Source organism: Ostrinia nubilalis, chromosome 16 (genome assembly GCF_963855985.1).
Source record: "Ostrinia nubilalis chromosome 16, ilOstNubi1.1, whole genome shotgun sequence".
NCBI lineage: Eukaryota > Metazoa > Arthropoda > Insecta > Lepidoptera > Crambidae > Ostrinia > Ostrinia nubilalis.
The window spans coordinates 7,666,280-7,686,954 of NC_087103.1; the positions used below are offsets into that span (position 1 = coordinate 7,666,280).

The 20,675-nt window shown below is 33.9% G+C and overlaps 1 protein-coding gene across 2 annotated transcripts in view; it reads right to left on the minus strand.

Annotated features, from left to right (window-relative positions):
• Nucleotides 1-20,675, minus strand: part of LOC135079338 (gonadotropin-releasing hormone receptor) — a 158,974-nt gene that overhangs the window by 7,816 nt on the left and 130,483 nt on the right. For both annotated transcript variants that reach the window (XM_063973972.1, XM_063973973.1), the window contains exons 3-5: nucleotides 16,648-16,831; nucleotides 10,257-10,456; nucleotides 6,177-6,298 (exon numbers count right to left, since the gene is read on the minus strand). In XM_063973972.1, coding sequence (XP_063830042.1) covers nucleotides 6,177-6,298; nucleotides 10,257-10,456; nucleotides 16,648-16,831 — 506 coding nt within the window. The remainder of the gene's footprint in view (nucleotides 1-6,176; nucleotides 6,299-10,256; nucleotides 10,457-16,647; nucleotides 16,832-20,675) is intronic.

Below are 20,675 nucleotides of genomic sequence, written 5' to 3' on the forward strand. Positions count from 1 at the left end.
TTTTTTTCAAAAAAGCACCTATTAAAACTACATTTACATGCCATTGTAATGCAGCATTTGTAGCTTGATGTACTGTCATCCGTGTTAGATCCACACCATGAAAATTAGTACAAATGCACTAGCTTGTCTAAAGGAAGAATAACGGGACTATTCCCACCTCTCGTTCCCACTGCTGCAACTCCTGTGTAGCCAGGATCTACAGCTTGGCCGCCGATAAAAACCCAACCAGTGAAGGTAGAGGAAGAATAGTGAGCGAAAGCGATAGAGAGAAAAAAGAGGTAGAATAGTGAGCGCTGCTTTTTCTCAGCAATGCGAATTACCACGCCACGTTATTGTTCCAAAGTAGTGGAAGGGTTATAATAAAACTAGCGGCCGCCCGCGACTTCGTACGCGTGGATCCCGTTTTACCCCCTTCATCTATCTTACGCGGTTTAGATTTTTTCATACAAATATTTTTTCCCGCTAACTCCCGTTTCCGTGGGAATTTTGCAATATCCTGTTGTACCTAAGCTTTAAGTTTATTAAGGTACCTGCGTGCCGAATTTCAAGCGTCTAACTTAAGCGGTTTAGATTTTTCATACAAATGTTTTTTCCCGCTAACTCCCGTTTCCGTGGGAATTTCGGGAATTCCTTTCTTAGTGCACCTCTGCGGTATCTAAGCTACGTCCCTTCCAAATTTCAAGTGCCTACGTTTAGCCGTTTAGGCTGTGCGTTGGTCTGTCAGTCAGTCAGTTTCTCCTTTTATATAATTTAAGATTGTACTGACGTGTATCGCCGCTTAATAAAAATCTTATAGCAAAAAAATTATGACTTTTATTACTGACTTTTACTTTTTATTGCGCTCCTTGAATGTCCTATTGCCCGCCATTTCAAATCTTCGGCTTTTATTCTCTCTAGTACTTATTATAAAAGGACGAATATTCAATACAACTTTAGGGTTCATTTAATAGGGAATCTAAAATAATTCGAGTCGTGCACTAATATAAATCTATCCTAAGTTATCTTGATTGAATTTGTAAAATAATTAGGTAGGTATGTAACTTCGGTACGGTAGATGTTTTACTCTAAAGAGATTATAATGTTAGACATAACTTAAAGACCGAAAGTATCTAAATTTTAATCTCCCTTTGATTAAGTCTAGTTTCAATTACTTTGGCTTTTCAACTAGAAAATCGTATCAGAATTAAAGTTAAAGGCTTAACAACTCCTGAATGGAAATTAGGTTTGGTTTGATTGATGGCGTTTTCATTTTTTCCACAGATTCCGTAGACAAAAATCCATTACGATCGTCCAGAGTTATAACTCTAGGCAGATTAAAAGCTATCGCAACCGTTTTCAATCTCGTTTACGAGTAAAAAGAGGGGCTAGCTATCTGACTGTTTTAATATTACTGTGATTACATAAATTGTAATTTATTAGGCTTCTTTTTATTCTAATTTTAGTAAAGCGCTACACCTTATAATTGATACCAATGTTATTTGAATTCAATTTACGCACTCATGTCTGAATTAAATGCATTTTTTATTTATTTTATTTCAATAAGATATTGATACCCAATCATAGAATGTATTTTATAATAATAATTATGATTGTGTGAAGAATTCTGCTCAATCGAATTCGGCATCGTATCGTTTCATAAGTTCTGAGAAAATCACAACGAATCACGTAACTGCTTAGATTAAGGTGAAATTATTGCGCTTTTCCGCCTTCAGGACCAACCAAAACAATACTGTTGAGTCACTTTTCTCTGGCTTCATCACGTTTTCCTTGTAAGCGGTGGCCACAGTGTTGTAATAAGTAAAATGCCAGTTGCGTTTGCCAGTCACTCAGTACAAATTGACACTACGTGACGTGACGGAGCTGTGTTGCTAATATTACCTATTCTATACGAATTCATTCTTAGCTGACACTCTTATTGACAGAGGACCATTCATATGAACGTCTAACGTCCTAGTTTTTTGGCGACAGACTCTGAATAATCTTTAAAATAGTGATATAGTATGAAGTATTTCACACCACCTACCTATATCTATGGAAAATCCTTACTTGATATAAATATTTTCACCCAACCTTTTTGCAGAAACTTATTTTCGTTTCGAGCATTTGAACGCATTATGAGCTCTACATTAACCATCTTTCAGCATCAATAAACTTTTTAAATGTTTTGGATTTTGATATTAAGTCAAGGTAGGTAACAATATTTAAAATACAATGGACAACACGCATAAGTTGTAATATTAAGTTAAATTATGACTTAATTTAAAGTTTAGATCACACACATTACACTAGTTTTTATTTCACCTCAATCCATCCAGTATTACCGAAGATAGAGCCTCGAGAAGTTTACGGACTTTTTAAAATTTTCAAAAATTTCCAATATTCGCGCGTGACGTCACAACATGATTTTGCAGCCCCCGCACGTTAACCCATTTACCACTTTTTGTCTTTTTCCAACTAAAATAAAATTTTACCTAACTGACAACTGTTGTTAGTTGTCATCGTTCAATCACATTTCAAACTAGGCGCTATAAAAGTAACCATTATTATGCCACCTATTGCCAATTTTGTGCACTATGAAGCCATTTTTACATTTATGCACTTGAATATAAATTTTCTGGAAAAATAACCAAGTTTGTGTCTCTGTGTAACGTTTCTGTGTGTGATAACGAGTAAATAGTCCAGTTATTTGTTAACTTTACTTGGAAAGTTTTCCGGAATTTTTGAAAATTGGTGAATAAATAGATTTCGCTATGTTCTTTCCGAATTTTGTGACCTCGTTTATAGCCGCGCGCGCGCCCGCCTTATTGAAAAAATTCCGCCTTAAAAAAGGTTTTTGACAACTACTTTTTTCATTTTATATTTTTTGGGACATAGACAAGCTAAGAAGCTTTGATAAATGTGATAAATTTCATGTAATGTAAGTTAAATAGATTTAGAGTTGTGAAACAGTCAAATTAATGTACCTGCTAAATTGCGAGTTCTTTTTTCTTTGATCATGGCAGGACACGCTGCCGGGTGTCCTAAATATGCTGAAGTATAAAAAAATTCGCGTTGCTGAAGTATACATTTTTTTTGTCTTGTTTGTTTCTACATTACATAATTGTATCCTACTATTATTATAAATGCGAAAGTTTGGATGTCTGGATGTCTGGAAGTTTAAAATAAAGTAAAGTAATGCTTATTTCTCACCAACATAACAGATAATATTATGATAACAAACAATCAGGAAAAACAAAAATTAAGAATGTTGGTTGATACCTGAACTAGGAAGATTCCTGTGTCTCAGGTTTGTTACTCTTTCACGCAAAAAGTACTCAAGGGATTTTGTTGAAACTGTACAATATTATTGTTTGTAACCCAGATTAACATATAGGCTATAATTTATGCCGATCTGTGACACTAAATTTCACGCGGGTGAAGCAGCAGGCAAAAGCTAGTCGTGAAATAAATAGGAAAGTTTAAGGTTCTGAAACGTGGTCGCTTACTATGGGCCTCATAAGAAGGCTCAAGGTCACCCAAAGGGTTAATGGAGCGGGCTATGCTCGGGGTTTCCCTGCGAGATCGAATCAGAAATGAGGAGATCCGCAGGAGAACCAAAGTGACCGACATGGCACCAGAATTGCTAAAATCAAGTGGCAGTGGGCGGGACACATAGCTCGTAGAGACGATGGCCATTGGGGCAGAAAATTTCTTGAGTGGCGACCACGGGCTGGAAGACGTAACGTTGGCAGGCCTCCTACTAGGTGGACCAAAGATCTGGTAAAGGTCGCGGGAAGAACCTGAATGCGGGCAGCGCAGGAGTGTTCATTATGAAAAACCTACGGAAAACCCAAAGGCCTCTCGCCTTTGTCCAGCAGTGAACGTCATTTGGAACGACGAAATAGGAAAGAATGTAACTATCAAAAATCTTCTCTAAGGCAGCATTTTTCCAATTTCGCAACGAGCGCGGCAATCACACTTAACTAACAGACTAACAGAGAGCATAGCGAAATCTATTTAATTAATCACCAATTTTCAAAACTCACAGAACACTTTCCAGGTAACCACGTTAATTTGTACCAAACGACTGGACTTTAATAAAATTGATATAAAAATTTGGGTACATCTTCTCAAAAACAAAAGAACTGGTGCTAAAAGGGTTAAGTGACGTTTTGACATTTGTAGAGGGCCTTGTAGAAGGGGAGGCTATGGTGCTGAATGTGGATTAACTCGAGTGTCATAGTAACTTATTAGACTGCTAAGCTTGATGATAAAAAGAAAAATATTTTATTCAATATACATAGTCTGGTCATAAGTTCTGTCATATGATATTAACTTTTGAATTTTGAATGAAGGTTTCAAAATCATTTTTTACTGATTTAGAATTAAAAAGAAAAAATGTGCGATAGTTCGAATTTTATTTTATGTGTAGTGGACGCATAAAGTAGTCCGAACTGTAGTTGTCACGTTTCATTGCTACGCGCCAAAGCAGATTTTCGTTGTGCTGAAAAAATTTTGTTTATCTTTTCATTAAATGATAGGTATAGATAGCAGAATCTCATGGCAAACAAAAATATTGGAAAAGTGTGTCTTTCATATGGCAAATGTCTATGGCTTTATTTTCACCTGTCAACGTAAATCAAGTGAACTGTCAGTCGCTGCAGAAATTTTGTAATCTCTTCATGCCTATTTGTTATTTTTGTGAAAAAGTCGAAAAAGCTCAAGCAAGTCATATTGTTTTCAATGTGTATTGTAAAATAAGGCATAATTCAAAGTCAATCTTTGATTTTAAAGCGCGTCGTTGAGTTGACAGTAAGTTGGAGTGAAATTGGATACATTTAGTTTATTACCTAACTGCGTCAGAAGGAGGGTTTTTTTTAATATTATTCTTATAATAGCTGCTTTATCGGGGTTTTCAGGTGTACCTCACAAATTGGTGCAGAGGAATGGTGAAAATGTTATGACCATGTAAATAAAATTGAAAAAGATTTCATCAAGTAAGATGTAAGATAGAATAATTGAAATGGTGGAAGAGAAATAAAATTTATAATAAATAACTCTTTATCTTGATCATCCATTGAAGAAAAGTGGAATCCTTGGAATCGTTTTCTAGTTCTGAATGAAGTGATTAGTTATAAGTATGATACATAATAAAATTAGTTACATAAAGTAATATACGATTAACTTATTTTTCAAGACATTTTCCTATTATATTACTGACGGGATTGCTACCATGTACCTTAGTTTTGAGTTTCCAATATTTCGGCACTGTTGCAAGCGCCATGGTCACGGAGTAACTGAAGAAATTAAAACCAGACATCGTTCAGATGTGCGTTCAAAATACCTGAGCCCCGATTACGGTAACTTTTAACGTTTCCAATCCAGACGCGCTTCTGATTCTGCGATACGATTGGTCAAAACAGCTGACGTACGCTGTTGAACGACCAATCGTATCGCAGATTCGAGAAGCGTGTCTGGATTGGAGACGTTAAAAATTACCGTATCCGGGGCTCTGAGATTTAAAAAAATCCCACGTTTTGTTTAAACAGTAAGCGAAAAAAAAAGTGACTTGAAAATGGAATACAAAATGATAAGGTATGGTAAATGATAAGTCTTTATCAATGAAGAAGCAGAAGTTCAATTTCATGTGTCCTCCATCTAGGCTAGTTTCCATCGTCACTCAAAGTTTGGCTGCGGTCTCAAATTTGGGCTTAATTGAGGTATTTTTTGGGTGAGAGGCATAAGAACTAATGCCGTTTTATATCAAAAATTCATACTTAGAGGTAATCAACCAGGTACAAAGTATTTCCTTGTATGTTAGTCTGCCACTCTTTAGTAAGTTCTGAAATCCCCGCTTCGGCTCCCCTACTAACCATTCTAACCATTGCACACAGATAATATCTTACATGCAGCTTTTCATGTTACTACGTCACATTTTCTAAATCCGCGCGGAAAATCGCTCCTAGCGGAAGAGCGCACTTTGAGCTTGAATATTTCAGTCATTTTTAAAGATATCAAAAAAGTAAAAATACAGTATTCATTCAAATTTTTTGTAGTTTTTTTTGGCATCTTCAACAAAAATTGTGCGCCATGTCCATTCTCATTCTTGGGAGGACTCTTAATGCATGTTTTTTGTTATTTTTTTGTTTTTCAAATCTCAAATCAAGATATTCTATCAAATATGTTCTGATACTAACCTGTCACTGTGTCTTGACACTTTTTTCTTTGGCCACAAATGGAATGCTCCGTAGATCACAGGGTTGACTAGACTGTTGGACATCCCGAAGAAGAAGATCCCGGATAGAAGCTCGTCGCTAAGCTGGAACAATACATTTATTTAGAATTAACAATTTTACAACTTCGATTACTACCTACTCGTACATATTGTTTTACATTTGGTGTAACTTATTGTACAACCATCGCCGTTATCCCCTCCTTACATATTAAAAAAGTTTTGCCTGTTATTACATAACATGAAAGAACAACACTAGGCAATGTCCGAAAAGTAAATATTATGCCGGAGCAACAACATTTAAAAATACACTTCTAAATTACATTTAAATTTTCAGAAACACAAAGTGAAGTTTAAAATAAATTATGTACTATATTGCGTGCATGCCCATATTGCTCATGCTCATTTTTGAAGCACAAAATTATTTTTTTCGCACTTTTTCCAGTAATTACTACTAATAATATTATTATTGATCACTGCTAACACCTACCCAAGAATTGTTCATCTGTGAATAAACCACTTTCATTTCAGTCTCCTCCACGATCAATATTAGCGATCTGTCCTGATAAACCAAGACGTCGGTTTAGATTAAATCGTGCCTCTAGATAATTTGAAAAGTAAATCCTATAGGCAAGTAAATAAAACGGGTTGCCTTATTCTCGTTTATATCGCAGTAAAGCTTTATTGAATAGCGAAAATGTAGATAGGGGAGACCGAGGTGAATTGTAACAGAGGAGAGTTGTGACATTGTAGATTTTTTGGAACTTAATAAATACTAGCGAGTAACAGTGCGCGTATTTTAGTTCAAGACTCGAGCTAACAATCACCTCTGTTACAACTCACCTCCGTCTACCCTAGACTATTCCATACAACTATACTAAACAACTCTTAAACTAAACGGATCTTTGCTTCAGGCTTCGTGATTGTGTGTGACAGCGTACTGAGTTTTAGTCGGTTCAAATTCGACAAAGCCAATTTTAATACATTATGTACATTGTACGTATCAGAATGTCATTTGTAGGCATTCCCTTTGAATAGTTAGTATACATTTGTGTGTTTGTTAGAAATTTCAATGTAAATTACTTTTAACTTTAAACCACAGCTACATGATTACTACTAGAGAAAACCTCACTACAACTAAGTCAAAAGATAAAAGATCTTTAGTAAGAGCTTTATCCAAAAGTCTTAAAAGTTCTGTTCAAACCTTCATAAAATCTCGTAAGGCTTGGCCGCAAACTTACCTATTCTGCCAACTTTGATCTCTATGAACTACTGTAATTAATTTGCAGTTGCTATTTTAGTCAATTACTTTTTGTATTGTAGAGTGTGGAAAGTAACATAAAAGATCCAAATTAATTGCAAAATTTGGAAATTTTCAGCTCATTATCGACTTAAAATCAACAAAATCGAGTTTCTAATTTACTCGTCAGAAAGTGCAAAGATTTCAGAAGCCTCTACGCTTTATTTAACTTTCTCACCTAATCCTACTAAAGATTCCATTATATCAGAGCTTAATCTTGTTTATATTGTTTCGCGAATTTTTGCCTACATTTTAGTGCTAAAAGGAGTGAATGTTGTAATCTGAAGTAATCCTATAAAGACCGAAAAACTGGATGATATTAGGTTCATATCTTTTATTTTTAGATAAATATAATGTAGGTTGCCCTTTATCAAGTTGGAGATAGCAATGAACTAAATAGATAGGCTTTAATAAATGAGAGTCGAGACGACCTACATCAAGTAATACGATAATTTATTTTATACTATTATAAAAGAACGAAAAAGAGATACCTTTGCTTAATACCTAAATAAATAAATAAATAAATCTTTGGACAATTTCACACAGCGCCCGCTAGCCCCAAAGTAAGCAACTTAATGCTTGTGTTATGGGTGCTAGCTTAACGGATTATACTACTTATATAATTGTTTTTTTCTTTTTTTTAAAATACATAAATATTATACATAGTCACACCCAGACCCGTCACAGAAATTAAAATTCATCATTTCAATTTCTGCCCGGCCGGGAATCGAACCCGGGACCTCTCGGCATAGTAGTCCGTTCTGAACCACTACACTAAACGGCCGACAATAACCTAATATGAACTCTAGTTATTTTGTAAAGAAGTAATGATAAAGAAATAATGAAAACCCACTAATTGCATCAGCTATCTTTGTATCAGTCATTTACTAGTTAGGAGCATAGTTAGTTCCCTCATTGATTTCTAAAGACGTTCCTGTACAATATTGTTAAAAGAAGGACATAATTTATAGTCGTTCAAAGTTATCTTGGCACGTAAAATAAAGTGTTAATTTTATTATATCCGACATCACAGTTACGCCAGGTTATTGAACTCATTTGATATCAATTATTACTTATGAACATTTATGGCAATGTCAATATTATTTACCAATTTTATGTGGTCATTGACTGTTTGATCAGGGACCAAATTATTTCACAGTATGAATGAGCCGTGAACCTAGCAAAGGAACGTGCTCGGAAAACATTATTCTATCGTTAGTCTTCATGTAAAAGCTTTTTGTTCTTTCTAATAACCTTTCCTCCTCCTTTTTTTAAAAGAATTGCCTTTTCTCTAGTTTGTCTAAAGGATCGCTAAAAGATCGCCTAAATTGTGCCGTTCTAGCTTTCTGAGTAATTTATGACAATTAATTTGGTGTGGTGTGTAATAAAGGATCTATTTATCCACATCGAATGTTTTATTAACCAAATTACTTCACACAAATAAGAATTGCTGGTGAAACGTGTCAAGACATTTTTATTTCTATCATTAGCCATGCATAATGCATATTACTCCCTAGCTGTGACTATTAGCCAACAGGGTATTAAATTATTAATTTAATCTATCTTCTTCTATCTTCTTCTATACTTTTATAAATCTGTAGAGAGGTCAATTCTGTACATGAAATATAATATTTTCAAAATAACTATCAGGGGGTGATTAGTGATCGATACTGATGCCAAAAATGCAATCAGTAAAATTTTTGTCTGTCTGTCTGTCCGTATATTCCTTATAGAAACAAAAACTACTTGACGGATTTAAACGAAACTTAGTACAATTATTCTTCATACTCCTGGGCAGGTTATAGTATACTTAGGAATTCCCACGGGAACGGGAATTAGCGGGAAAATCCTTTTGTATGAAAAATCTAAACCGCTTAAGTTAGACGCTTGAAATTTGGCATGCAGGTACCTTAGTAAACTTAAAGCTTAGTTACAACAGAATATTGCGAAATTCCCACGGGAACGGGAGTTAGCGACATCTTGACGTCTGTTATTGTTAAAGTAAACTGGTGCAACCCAGCCTTAGTATGTAGGCTGTTGTAGGAGAACTTTTAGACATCCCAATGTAACTTTTTTCAACCTTCCAATTTTTTGGAAAAGTTCGAATGTATCAACGCTGAAAAACGTATCGCAAGAAACTGACTACCTTTACTACCTACATCCTCAGGGACTTCATCTTAGCGCGATCTATCAGCCTCCGTCGGTTCATATCGGGAGTCAAATAATTCTAAATCGCTCTTAGATTCTATAAAAAATATACAGGGTGTTAGGTAAATGGGTATATGAGCCGACACTAGCCCATGTTAACATGGGCATATAAATGGTATGGTGAAGTCAGAAAATTGATATCTTCATTTTAATTATTTTGTTTTTCATACAAATCGGATTTTATAAAATTTATTTTGTATGAAAACTAAAAATATTAAAATGATGATATCAAATTTCTGACTTCACCATTACATTTATATGCCCATGTTAACATGGGCTAGTGTCGGCTCATATACCCATTTACCTAACACCCTGTATACTTGAAGTACTCACATTCTTGTCCGGATTGAGGAACGTGAAAATAATCATCATCACATAGTACGGCGTCCACCAGACGATGAACGCAGCGACTATTACTACCGACATCCTCAGGGACTTCATCTTAGCGCGATCTATCAGCCTCCGTCGGTTCAAATCGGGAGTCAAATAATTCTAAATCGCTCTTAGATTCTAAAATAAATAAGATGAAGCACTCACATTCTTGTCCGGATTGAGGAACGTGAATATAATCATCATCACATAGTACGGCGTCCACCAGACGATGAACGCAGCGACTATTACTACCGACATCCTCAGGGACTTCATCTTAGCGCGATCTATCAGCCTCCGTCGGTTCATATCGGGAGTCAAATAATTCCCGTGTCTCATTACTTCAGGCTGAAAGACTTTTTCGCTCTCTGAAATAAAAGGAAGCATTTTAAAAATTTCTTGACTTACCTGTTTGTTTGGTTTATTTTTGAGTAGTATTTTCCATTACAGAAACATGAAGGGGAATTAAGTTTTTAGAGAAAATCCCTCCATATCTTTTCTTCTCAGTTTTCGCATTTCCATTTCTTTATTAGTAAGATAGCTAGATCTGTCTAAGGCTTGTAGCAAAACAACGTTGGCTTACTAAGTAAAACCGACAGGTCTCAAGTCTTAGAGTAGGCGCACACCGTTGATTTTTAGTTGGCCGATAGTTGTGCCCGATTTTAAATTGTATTAAGAATCTGCGAAATCGAATCGGTGTAGTGTGCGCAATTCCATACATGCCCATACTGATCAACTGCCCGACTAAACTATCGGCCGACGAAAAATCAACGGTGTGCGCCTACTCTTAAGGTTCAGTAAAACCAACGCGATCACACGCGACCAGCCGGCGTGCAGCGATGGCGATCAAACTAATGCATTGATCTCCACGCTGCATGCAGGCTGATGACTGATCGCGTGTGATCGCGTTGGTTTGGCTGAACCTTTACACTTGATGTTGTACCTTTTTCCAATTTTAAATTCCTGTTAGAGTTTAAACCACAGATATTGATAGATGCAGCATGTGAAAAAATTTGTATGAAGACGAGCGTGCCACTTTTTAAACGTCATTAGTGTCATTTTAGCGAATTTTAGTGATTGCCGCAACGTAAAAATAATCGTATCATCGTACTGCAATCGCAAAGTCATCGAATGATATCGTGTGACTCGATTCAATAATTAATTAATTTCGATAAAACTGATATTTTGTTAAATTTATAGCTAGTCTGAATGTGGATTAAAATAATTTTGTAGCGGTAAACGTCATTCTATATTATTAATTTTCTTATTAATTTGCAAATAATATTTTTATTGTGCTTTTATCAAAGTAATGATCGTTATTCCATTGTGTTAAATAGTACTACTAGTAATTCATACCTACCTACCTAATTTCATACTTTTAAATATTCTAGTACCTGACCTACTTTCATAAAATAAAGACTAACTCAAGCTTTTTTTATAATAAATCTGTAGAGAGGTCAATTCTGTACATGAAATATATTTCCAAAATAACTATCAGGGGGTGATTAGTGATCGATACTGATGCCAAAAATGCAATCAGTAAATTTTTTGTCTGTCTGTCTGTCTGTCTGTCTGTCTGTCTGTCTGTCTGTCTGTCTGTCTGTCTGTATGTTCCTTATAGAAACAAAAACTACTCGACGGATTTTAAAGAAACTTGGTAAAATTATTCTTAATACTCCTGGGCAGGTTATAGGATACTTAGGAATTCCCACGGGAACGGGAATTAGCGGGAAAATCCTTTTGTATGAAAAAATCTAAACCGCTTAAGTTAGACGCTTGAAATTTGGCATGCAGGTACCTTAGTAAACTTAAAGCTTAGTTACAACAGGATATTTCAAAATTCCCACGGGAACGGGAGTTAGCGGGAAAAATCATTTGTATGAAAAATCTAAACCGCTTAAGTTAGACGCTTGAAATTTGGCATGCAGGTACCTTAGTAAACTTAAAGCTTAGTTACAACAGGATATTGCAAAATTCCCACGGGAACGGGAGTTAGCGGGAAAAAACATTTGTATGAAAAAATCTGAACCGGGTAAGATAGATGAAGGGGGGGTAAAACGAGATCCACGCGTACGAAGTCGCGGGCGGCCGCTAGTTTTTAATAAATGTAAAATTGCGTAGTTTTGCCAATACGTTTTTTTTTTTCATAAAGCTAAGTCAGGTACCTAGTTTTGAAGATATTTCTAAACGACAAAATCCAGTGCCGTCGTATACATAGACGTATACTGCGATCACTGACCTAACTTCTTGATTTATTTGTTACTTGTGCTGTTAATTATAATTCTCAATCCCTAAATAATTTCTTCTTTCTACCGTGTTCGTACTACTGTTCTCGTAAAATTATCGTTACCGATTGTTGTAATCGGATTACATGAACATCACTCGACCATGTATGTCCATTTGGACATATCGGAATGGCACGCTTTGACGAGCAACTTGCTGTATCTACTCTAATCCATATCTGTGGTTTAAACCTACAAAAGTACCTTGTAAAACAATTTAGTGAAAATAACACTAACTCGTTGAGTTAAAGCGTCCGTAATACGTTTATTCTCTCTAATACATACATGCAGTTTTATCTTTTCACTCGTTATCTAGGAAGTGGTTGGACCATATTAAATGGAGAGAGATTTAGAAGGGAACTCGGAGGCAAGGATTTAATATTTGTGGGCGAGGTTTAAAATGTGGTCTGCAAGATATGAGAAAAGCAAAGTTAGGTTCGTATTAGGTTTTGGTGTGAATGCTGCAACACAGTATGTTAGTAGAAGTGAAGAAAAAGGCCAGTATATCAGTGTTAAAAATTTAACCAATGATAAGCATGTATTGCATTGTGTGTTAAAAGTGACTCCAAGTGAAAATGACTCTGTGTATAAAAATACCTTCATTATAAAATTATCACTTCACGGGATTTATTGCAACAATATCTATTTTAAAGTAAAAAATGCAACATAATAGTTTAAAATATTAAATAGGGTAAACCAGAGAGTGATTGCCCACTGGTAGTGATTGCCCGCTTTAAGAATAATATTGTCAGGTGCTGACTTTGAATCACTCTAGTTAGATTTGAATTTACTAAGTAGATGGCTCCGAGATCAATGTACAGTAGATTTAAAATTTACAATAGGAAACACTAAAAAAAACAGTTATGGCGGATTTTGTCAAGACGGGTGAAAATGTTACTTAAACAGGTAAAAACTTTAACAATTTTACTAAGGAATTACTTGCTTAGAGGTGAAATTTTTTTTGCAAGTTATTTAATATTCAACTAATGGTGTATAGTCATGATGAAATTATAAGTGTTTTCTCCATTATCAATGAAAATAACTGACAAAATTTGATTTCTAACGGTCATTTTAACGGTGGGTAATCACTGCACGTAAATCTGTATATTTTTAGTTATTGCCCACCATCATTTCAGTTATTGCCATATGTTAATGTATAGTTATTGCCCAGGGCAATTATTATTAGAGTGTTGCCACTATGCAGTAGCAGTGTTTAACTTGCTCATTGCTAGACTCGTTTTGCAATTTACAGGCATAAATATTGAAATGGCTTTTAATGTTTCATTTTCAGTATGCCAAAGATTCCAAAAGTTCAATATAGCATAGAAAATTTGCAAAAAGCGATCCAAGTTGTAAAAGATGTATCCAACAATTTATCTACAAGATAAATTGCTGAAAAATATGGTTTGGCTTGAAAAAATTGATAAAAATTCCAAACGCAAATACAAAAAATGAAAATCCTACGTTAAATCTACTAGTGAAAATGTTAATTGTAAGTTAACTGATATCAAAGAAGATAAAAAAATAAATACATGAATGAATGATCCATCCGACCGATTTCGGCCATGGCGACCACTCCGACTCCTAGCTGTCTTGGCGGCGCTGGTGTGCCCGAAGATGGCTTACGTAGCCTATTTTCGCGGTAAAATCCCTCGCGCATTGAGGGCATCTGAGCACGCCACCAACAACATAAAATTTACAAATAAAATTCAATTTTTTTCGTCATCTATGTTTTGAAGTAGATGATTCTGTCTCTACCGATTCTGACTCATCAACATCAGCTCAAGAAATATTAGATAATATGTTAATAAGGCCAAACGCAATTTATTTTGAAATTTTGAAGACTGTACTACTAGAATTTAAGTTTAATGTTTTGTTTTGTTTATTTAAAGCCTATTTTGTCATTTTAAAATTGATTATTTTGTTTTAAGATACTGGGCAATTACTGTGCTTTGATGTGGGCAATTAGTGTAAGTAATGGGCAATGACTGTACTTTTTGGAGGATTTTAAATTTATTTCAATATTTTCTAAGTTACGTAAGTTTTAACTAAAAACTGTTAATATTCTGTTTAACACTTTATTGAGTTATAAGAAAAAAGTCATAAATGGTCGATAATTAAAATACTTTCTTTAATTTTTCATCTCAATGTGTTTGAAATCTTTAAGTGGGCAATAGCTATACGGTTTACCCTACCTTCATTTTAAGAAAAAAAGTCACATCTTAAGAAAAAGTTTTATTTAAAAAATTATACGATTTTATAAAACGTATCATATCGTTCCAGTGTTAATACTGTTTACACTTTCAGCGTACATCACTTAAGCGAATATATTTGAAAAGGAATCACTTAGAAATCTTTATTTCTTTTCAATATAGAGTAAGGAATTCAGAAATTGGTCTCACTTATACAGTGTGAGTCACGTTAAAGTGTACATATGAAAATAGATGAAACTAGACCTATTTTTATCGACAAAAAAGAGGTCAAAAAATTTTTGAGATTTATTTTTATTTTTTTATACAATTTTTTTTCTTCCAATTACTTATTGTAAAGAAAACGTAATAACTTTTAAACTAAGCGGTATATCCTGATAAAATAAAAACAGTAACAATGCTAAATAACAGGCAATACTAAAAAAATACATAAAGTACACAAAAAAGGCCAACAAATAATAAAAAATGACACTTTTTGAAAAAAATCTGCTTTAAAATTCGTGTTTTTTTTGGTTATTTGATAAATTTCTCCAAAAAATGCCCCTATAACAGGTAGTTTTTATTACTTTGTATTATTTTCTATCGTATTATCTTTGTAAAACCAAAAATCGCATGTCTCTATCCCTATCACAACATTTGCTATGATCGTTTGAACAAAGGCCTGCCACAACATTTTTCTCCGCTACAGTTAGAGACAATTTTAATTTTAACTAAAATGCTTATTTTACTTTGAAATCTTTTGTTTTTATTTGAAATCTAACTTGTCTTTATCAAAATAACAAATCTAGAGCCATTTTCAGTTTCGTTGTTAACGAAGCGTTGAATGGCGCGCCCGGAGAGGCTTAGTTCAAACGATCATTGCAAACGTTGTGATAGGGATAGAGACATGCGATTGTTGGTTTTACGAAGGTAATACGATAGAGAATAATACAAAGTAATAAAAACCACCGGTTATAGGGGCATTTTTTGGAGAAATTTATCAAATAACCAAAAAAACACGAATTTAAAAGCAGATTTTTTTCAAAAAGTTTAATTTTTTATTATTTGTTGGCCTTTTTTATGTATTTTATGTATTTTTTTAGTATTGCCTGTTATTTAGCATTATTACTGTTTTTATTTTATCAGGATATACCGCTTAGTTTAAAAGTTATTACGTTTTCTTTACAATAAGTAATTGGAAGAAAAAAAAATCTATAAAAAATTAAAAAAAAATCTCAAAAATTTTTTGACCTCTTTTTTGTCGATAAAAATAGGTCTAGTTTCATCTATTTTCATATGTACACTTTAACGTGACTCACACTGTATGAGGCACGTGCTGAGCCCCACTGATTTATTACATCGGAACGTTTCTAACCAATATCACATGCTTAACCATAGATGTATTGCCTTTTTCGCCAATATTGCACACAAGTAAATCACTAGCAAATGATTTGAAGAACGAACAAATCATTTTACGTACAATTTGCTCAATATAATAGTAAAGAACTTACGAATACTTTAAAGAAGTAAAACAATTAATGAGCAATTTTCCGCCACTTGAATTTTAAAAACATGTTCAGACTAATAACATGCTTATTTGCATAAAAAATAAGATGTACTCAAGAACTAGTAATGACTTGGCTAACATACACAACTTCTACAAAACTCTTTGTAATAAATTCGTAATAAATCAACGTCTTATGTATGCTGAATATCCGAACCGTCAAACAGGATTTTGGGATTTAAGTACATACAACGTAAGAGGACATAAATATTCACCAATAAATAAGGATGTTTACTTTTTGTTACAAAAGCATTAATTTCATCAATAATAATTCACATGAATTACAAGCCATCACATAAATCAGTTCTATTATATTCTGCCATAACGACAAGGATTGAACACTGATAATATTTGACCTTTAAGATTTTCTACTTTCGTAACTTTTCTATCATTTCCTTTTTATTGTATAAAAACTTAATAAAAACATTGTATCTTCTAATAATTAAGTTTCTAATTTATTTACAAAATGCTGAAAACTGTAAACAACCCACGCAATAAAGTAATTATAAGTAAAGATAACTTACTTGCAATAGTTCTCACTGTGGACACATACGTAGATATCAAGATGAGGAGAGGCAAGATAAACATGAATATCAAGGACAGAGTAGTGTACGCTTGCTCCTGCCATCTTTCGGTGTAGAACCCATGCGTGACGCACTGGTAGAAGTCCTCCACGAAAGGGCCTTTAGCCACTCCAAAAACCACTGCCTGAAAAAAAAAGTACGAGTCATTCATCTAAATGTTGACAAAAACCGGTCACCAATATTTTTGCAACATCAGCTGAACACGGTCAGTAAAACTAACGTACACCAAAAATTGAACACTTTAACTGATCGTGAATGCACAACTTCAATCATTACGTAGTTTTATAAAATAAGTAGCAAAATCCAAGGATAGAGTTGTCCGGTATACGTCATTGATTGCATCAAATCGACTGGTACTAGATGTAAAATATGGGATAACTAATCTATCAGAGCGTTAATGGGTATACCTAATCTTTTTATTTTTGTTTTATACGTAAACCAATTTGTTTTCATGTTTTCAAATAAAATGTTATCTCGTTCGGATCAGAGTCCACTCTAGAAAGATTTTATAGGTTGTAATAAATGATTTCACTACCTTAATCATAAAAATCAACGCGAACACAGTTTATTCCCTTTTTACATGTTTTAGTGAAATCAACTTTGAGATGAAAGAATTTATCACTTGAAATAAAAACAAAATGTTGAAATCAGACTGTTTGTAATTTCAGACACTGAAAGCTTTAAATATCTACTTCGTCGCAGTTCATGTGATGAACATAAGTGTAGGTAAGCACTTTGTATATCCATTTACATATTTATATACATTTCACGGGTTGTGTATTTTTCAATAATAAAACAAAACATTCAATTCTCAAAGGCACTCTTCTAATTTCACGGTCGCGAACTTTGAAAACTAGACTCAGAAGTTTGGACCGATCGACAAAATATTATTCAAGTTTAACAGCTTTATAACAAACATAAGGTAATTTGCTTTGTTTGGTATAACGAGATCTGTTTGTAGTGGTAAATAAAAATGAACTTAGGTATTTAATGGAAAACTTAGATATTCATTTAAGTACTGAAAACTTCTTTACACATAAAATAAGGCACAAAAGGCGTAGCTAACATGATATTCAAAGCGTATTTTTATCGTATAGGAGTATTTTTCGCTGTAGACACATTTTTTTTCTCGACACATCACGCCTTGCTTATAAATGGGAATGTTTTTGAAACTTTCGAGAAGAAAAATCTTTTTTAAATATTTAATCACGATGCACACAGTGCTCTCTGTCACTGTTTTAAAATAAATGGCTCATTTTATTTATTACTCCACTTCCTTTTAAACTATCTGCGTATTTATTGCTGTAATAACAATAAAAGTTGCACTGTGTAGTGTAAAAATATTATTTTATAAGTCTTTCCAACAATATTTTAAGTGTGAGTAAGAGCGTAAAATTTTAAACGTGAATATACAGTATAATAAGACCTCGTGGCTGAAAAATATTGAATCATTTTGGGGGTGTATGAAAGCTATTGAAGATATGGAATCTACGAGCTCTTATATAACTTACTGAAGTACTTCTAAAATGCGGTTGGGTGTGGAATATTGAGGACCGTTTTGCGAAACGACCTACATAAGGATTTATTTACACTCACGAGTATGATACATTTTTATTTTAAATTTTAATACTCCAAAGAGAAATATAGAATTGAATAAGAATAAGAGATTTAAATAAAAAAACTTCAATCTAGGTCTCAGAAATGTTTTGACGAACAAAAAAAAAGTAGATTGAAGCGACCTGCTCATTTTAGACAATTGAAAAGACACATAGAACTCAGGGTAACTTTTCGGTTCAAAATTTATAATAATGAGATTATAATTAAAATATCAATACCCTTGATTCTACTTCTATAAAGCTTATTGTTAAAATAATTGTAACACTAATTAATTATGTACCTACTAATTAAGAACGTATTGTTTCCTAACTCCAATATACGAGTACAATTACGACGCATCTATTTTAAGGCCCAGAAAATGCTTAAATTAACGTGACTCATGAAAGAAATAAAACAATGAAAGAAGGAGTAATTGATATTAATGGGTAATCGTGACCTTTTAAGAATTACACCCCGTAATTTAATACGCCTTCCAAAGCTTTTAAAAGAGTGGGTTTATGTCAATTAATTGTGGTAAGGAGTGAACTGTGTCGCTACTGTTTCGTTTGCGTGACTAACGAAAAAGTTCCCGCAAATCAGCTTATGTAAATATATCACTTTTTTGCGGCCAATTTGTTTATTTCACTGCTCACTCCTACGTAGGGGTTGCCAATTACTTTTTTACTAAAGAGAAACATTGCAGAGGCGTTTTTAGAATTACGAGTACTTTACTTTATTGGCACACAAAATATTTCAAACTAGCGGCCGCCCGCGACTTATCCCGTTTTACCCCCTTAGGGGTGGAGTTTCGTAAAATCCTTTCTTAGCGGATGCCTCGGATGACGTCATAACATGTACCTTCATGTCCTTCATGCCAAATTTCAGCCCGATCCGTCCAGTGGTTTGAGCTGTGCGTGTGCGTTGATAGATCACTATGTCAGTCAGACAGTCACCTTTGAGTTAGATTACATACTATGCAAAAGACAGTGTGTCGAATAGGTCCCCGATTCAGCATTAGTCTTTTTAGCAGAGACCTTTTGGGACACAGGTGTTGAGGTCAAGAAAAGAAATAAATAAAAGTTTAGGTTTTGAACAATGTTTACATTAATTATGTATACTGCTTAAATCATAACAACAAAAAACCATGAATAATATGATCACCAAATTCCGTCTTAATTTTAAATGAATCTGTACAAATTACAAGCAAAATAAATAGTAAGCATGAATCCTAAAGAAATGAAATCTCCTGTTAATTGAGTAGATTAATCTTTATTTGAGTGTAACGATGTCGGAAAGCGTGAGTTGGCAAATAACGAATAGTTAGTGGATTGTTGTTACTCTATGTAATGCTCTAAAAACGATTTTCAGAATGATAGAGTACCTATTTAGAGATTTGCTGTATTATTTCTATCACTTTTCTCTGAATGATCTTTGTTAAAATTCTTTTATGTGTAACATAAAATCAAACGGTCTTATCGCCATGAAATTCGCCCAAGGCTAGTTATTAATTTTGCAGATTGATATTGATACATTAAAAATTTAGTATGAGATGCAACTCATAACGCTAAAAAATTTTAATTACTTGATACATAAAATAAGTTTTATACGATTTCTATCACAATCTACGAGTATATCTATAAAAGCGAAAGGTCACTGATTGACTGACTCACTCATCACGAAATCTCAGAAACTTTATCACCTAAAAACTTTAATTTTAGCAGGTAGGTTCCTTATAGGGTGTAGACATCCGCTAAGAACCGATCTTACGAAACTCCATCCCTAAGGTGGTAAAACGGGATCCACGCGTACGAAGTCGCAAGCGACCGCTAGTTTAATATAAGAGGTGAAAGGCAAGGAAAGTTACCTTACTACTAAAAATTAAACGCGGTTAATAAAATATATTTCCAGTAACCTCAACTTTCAGCAAAGTTACAAAAGGTTCAATTAACATTAATTAGAGATGGGTAATACTAGGTAAATTTGATACTAGGTGCACCTATTCCAAGTATTTATTAATACTCGATCCAAATACCTGTTCCACCTAGTACGTAGTAATTTAGCATACTTGACGCGACTAGTGCGGACTAATCCAAGTAATATGACTTTAAAATACAATTTTCTTTGAAAAGATACAACCGTAGTATGAATAATGCAATTTGAAATTGAATAATAATATAATTCCTCCCTTCATACTTCAACAGGCTTTGGACTGTCAACGTAAAAGTTGGCGTTTAAAAGATATCAATTTCATAAAAATATTTACATACTTTTTTCTTATTTACATGAATATGGTTTGACTACGTTTGTGTGCGTTTGCTTCGTCGCGCTCAAATTTGTTTGGTCAGACAGAGACGGAGTGAATCTCTACGTTT